The sequence below is a fragment of the Frankliniella occidentalis genome, unplaced genomic scaffold, assembly GCF_000697945.3.
Source record: "Frankliniella occidentalis isolate FOCC.00 unplaced genomic scaffold, Focc_3.1 Scaffold4, whole genome shotgun sequence".
In the NCBI taxonomy this organism is placed as follows: domain Eukaryota; kingdom Metazoa; phylum Arthropoda; class Insecta; order Thysanoptera; family Thripidae; genus Frankliniella; species Frankliniella occidentalis.
In genome coordinates, this window is record NW_026267134.1 from 3,030,833 (window position 1) to 3,033,816 (window position 2,984).

The 2,984-nt window shown below is 61.5% G+C and overlaps 1 protein-coding gene across 1 annotated transcript in view; it reads right to left on the reverse strand.

Moving 5' to 3' along the window:
• LOC113204200 (PHD finger protein rhinoceros) overlaps positions 1 to 2,984 on the reverse strand; it is a gene marked incomplete at its 3' end in the record, with an annotated part of 23,084 nt that continues 20,100 nt past the window's right edge. The window contains exons 5-11 of the mRNA XM_052267640.1: positions 2,401 to 2,665; positions 2,068 to 2,245; positions 1,743 to 1,960; positions 1,266 to 1,666; positions 599 to 1,190; positions 328 to 499; positions 1 to 195 (exon numbers count right to left, since the gene is read on the reverse strand). Of these exons, the coding sequence (XP_052123600.1) occupies positions 1 to 195; positions 328 to 499; positions 599 to 1,190; positions 1,266 to 1,666; positions 1,743 to 1,960; positions 2,068 to 2,245; positions 2,401 to 2,665 (2,021 nt within the window). The remainder of the gene's footprint in view (positions 196 to 327; positions 500 to 598; positions 1,191 to 1,265; positions 1,667 to 1,742; positions 1,961 to 2,067; positions 2,246 to 2,400; positions 2,666 to 2,984) is intronic.

Consider the following 2,984-nt stretch of genomic DNA (forward strand, 5'->3'; position numbering starts at 1 on the left):
GAAGGGATCCGGTGTTTCTGGTATGGCGGTGAGGGAGAGAGGGTCTGACTCGGGCTCGGTGATCCTGGTGGTGAAGGGCTGCTCCGGGTCCGTGCGCCTGGGGATGGCCCCCAAGCTCGAGTAGTCGACGCCCTCGCGACCCTCGTGCAGCCGGCCCGCAGAGTCCGCGCGCCGGCAGGACCGCAGGCTGTCCGACTGTTGGCGCAGGAAGAAAGGGCAACATTAAGAAGTGGTCGAATTGCACGAGGCGCAATAAAACAATGGTAAATTGTAAAATTTAAGTTGGTGGTATTTTAACAGGAACTGGCCCCGCATCGCAATATGTACCTTGCCAATGTTGGTGGTCTGAGGGAATTTGAAGACGTTGTTCTCCTGCCCTCTGGCCGCCGCTAGACTGCCCGGAAGCGAGAACCTGCTCACCGACTCCTTCATCCTGGATTTGGTCCTATTCGTTGGATTGGGTGAGTTGTCCGGACTTAACTGAAGACTCCAGCTCGACCTGCAATAGAAGATGGCGCAGATTGCGTTGGTGTCGGCTGTCAAAACCAGTAGTTCCAACTGTCCTGTTCCTCCAGCGCGTCAGCATGTCGGCTCTTACCTGGCCAGGTCGTTCTCAAGCGCTACCCTCAGATCGGCGGAGTCCAGGTTGACTTGCCTCCTTTTGGCTCTGGGGCTGGCCTGTATTACGGCTTCCACAGCATCCTCCAGCGTGTTGGCGACATCCGCGGCCGCCTCGAGGAGACTGAGAGAGCCGGGCGTGGACATGGAGAGGTTCGACTGGAGCCGCGCGCCGGCGGGCCCCAAGGTCGCCGCCCGCGTCTCCAGCGGGGACTGACTGCGCGGCGGCACCGGGGGCGGCTCCAGCATTCGCTCGGGGGCGGGCGACGGCGTCCTGGACACGGACCGGCCGCAGTCCTCGGGGTCGGCGGCGGCCGTGTCCGGGACGAGGGTGGTCGCTAGCTTGCCGCTTCCGTCCGAGGACCCCGCCGAGCTCCGGTTGTTGTTGGCCACGCTGATGACGCTGTCCACGCTGTCGGGCGAGGACACGCCGCTCGAGTCCGAGTCCACGTCGTCGGTCTCGGGGTTGAACAGCTCCAGGGAGAGCAGGCGCGGCGCGGCACGCGGCGGGGCGGGCCGGGGAATGCTGCCCGACGAACGGCGCACCAGCGGGAACATGCCGCGGCCCGCACCTGCAACGGAGGGGCCAGTTCAGGTCAGGAGGTCACCACACCGACCGACTCAATATCAGTCAGTTCTCTACTCACCACCAGTCTTCTGACGGGACATGAGCATCTCTTTGATCTGCTGCAGGCGCCCTTCGTGGTCCTTGGCGCGCGAGCTGGCGGGCGGTAGCACGGGGACCAAGGGCACGCTGGGCACGGCGCCCAGGGGCACGTTGAGCGGCAGAGGGCTGAGCGGCCCCATGGGCCCCAGGCGGGGCGAGCTGGGCAGCTGCGGCGGTGAGGGCGAGTGCTGCCCGGAGTAGAGCAGCACCTTGGGCGAGGTGGGCTGCGGCAGCTGCGGCGAAGCCGGCGCCGACGTGCACAGCGTGGGCGACGGCGTCTTGGGCCCCAGGGCGTCCTGCCCCATGTACTGGTCCGCCTTGGGGATGAAGATGACCGACGCGAAGCTGTCCTCCGAGTCCACGCTGGTGTCGCTCTGCAGACTGCAGTCGAGGAGATCGTCGTAAGGTTCAAACTCCCGAAAAGATTTACGAGCACCAAGTTCACCGCCGCTCCTACCTCGAGTCCTTGGACGAATCGGAGCCGTCCTCCCTCGAGTGCCTGCGGCCGCCCTCCGACCCGCCCGACGAGCTCCTGGCCCTCATGTCGTCGGCGCCGTTGATGCTGCCGCTGGAGGGCCTCTTGAAGCCGCTCATGTCCGGCGGCGGCGTGGAGGGCGTGAGCGAGCCGCTGACACTGGGGGTTGTGCAGCTCGCCTGTCTGCTGGGCGCTGGTGACTGCAAAACCGGCACTCGAGTTCACAACACGGCTAGGAACTTAATCGAACCAGGCTTAAACTTAACTTTCCCAATTTTTGAACTTTGGTAAAGAAAACGGGACTCACAGTCATGGGCGACGCCTCCCCTGCCTGCTTCCAGCCTTGGAGCATGCGTACGAAGCCGTTCTTGAGCGATGTCCCGGCCACCTTCTCAATGTTGGTCGTGGAACTCTTGAGCTTACTGGTCAGTCCGATTTTGAGCAACTGGAATCGTTTCGCAGTGGAGGCGGAGAAAAGCGTGTCCCTGTAGGGAGGGGAAATACAATATGTGAAACAGTGATCTTTAATACAAACGTTAAAATTGTAAAACTAAGGCTTCCCCTTCTAGTAAGTATTCCTTGCAAAAAACAGCCCAGTTGTTTTTCAATATTGTGCGAGAGTGGCACACAATGCTCTCACCTGAGCGAGTCGAGGGTGCCGGGTGCGCCGGCCCCGGGTCGGTGGCGGTACATGAGCTCCTCGTTGAGCGAGGCCTGCTTCTGGATGTTCTGGCGGACGCGCTCCTTCTCGCGCAGCCGCTCCGTCGACATGAGCTCCTCGTTCATGGAGCTCTGCTTGAAGACGTTGAGGCGCGGCGTGCGGCCCATCACGTGGCCGCCGTGCAGCCGCTTGAAGTCGGGCAGCGCGCGCACCAGGTTCCTCATGTCGGTGGGCTGGTCGCCACCTGGTTCACACAAGACATGGAAACTCGAGAGGGTCTCGTCGACAAAATAGAAAAATACAATTTGAATATTTTGGGCCGGCCTTACGGCGCCTTACGGGCAGTGCGGCCGTGTGGCACTAAGCTTTTGACGTGAATCACCCCCGTGCAACCGGCAGTTAAAATACCTCTTAGAGCCGGATTCATTTTACCTGCAAAATTATCAAAACTGAAAAAAATGTGGGCCCTACCCACCCCGCTTTGACACGGGGACCCGCCTGTTTAACTTCGGAGTTCGGTATGGGATCCGGTGCTTTCAGGCACCCAGCTGAGGGCCGGGTTT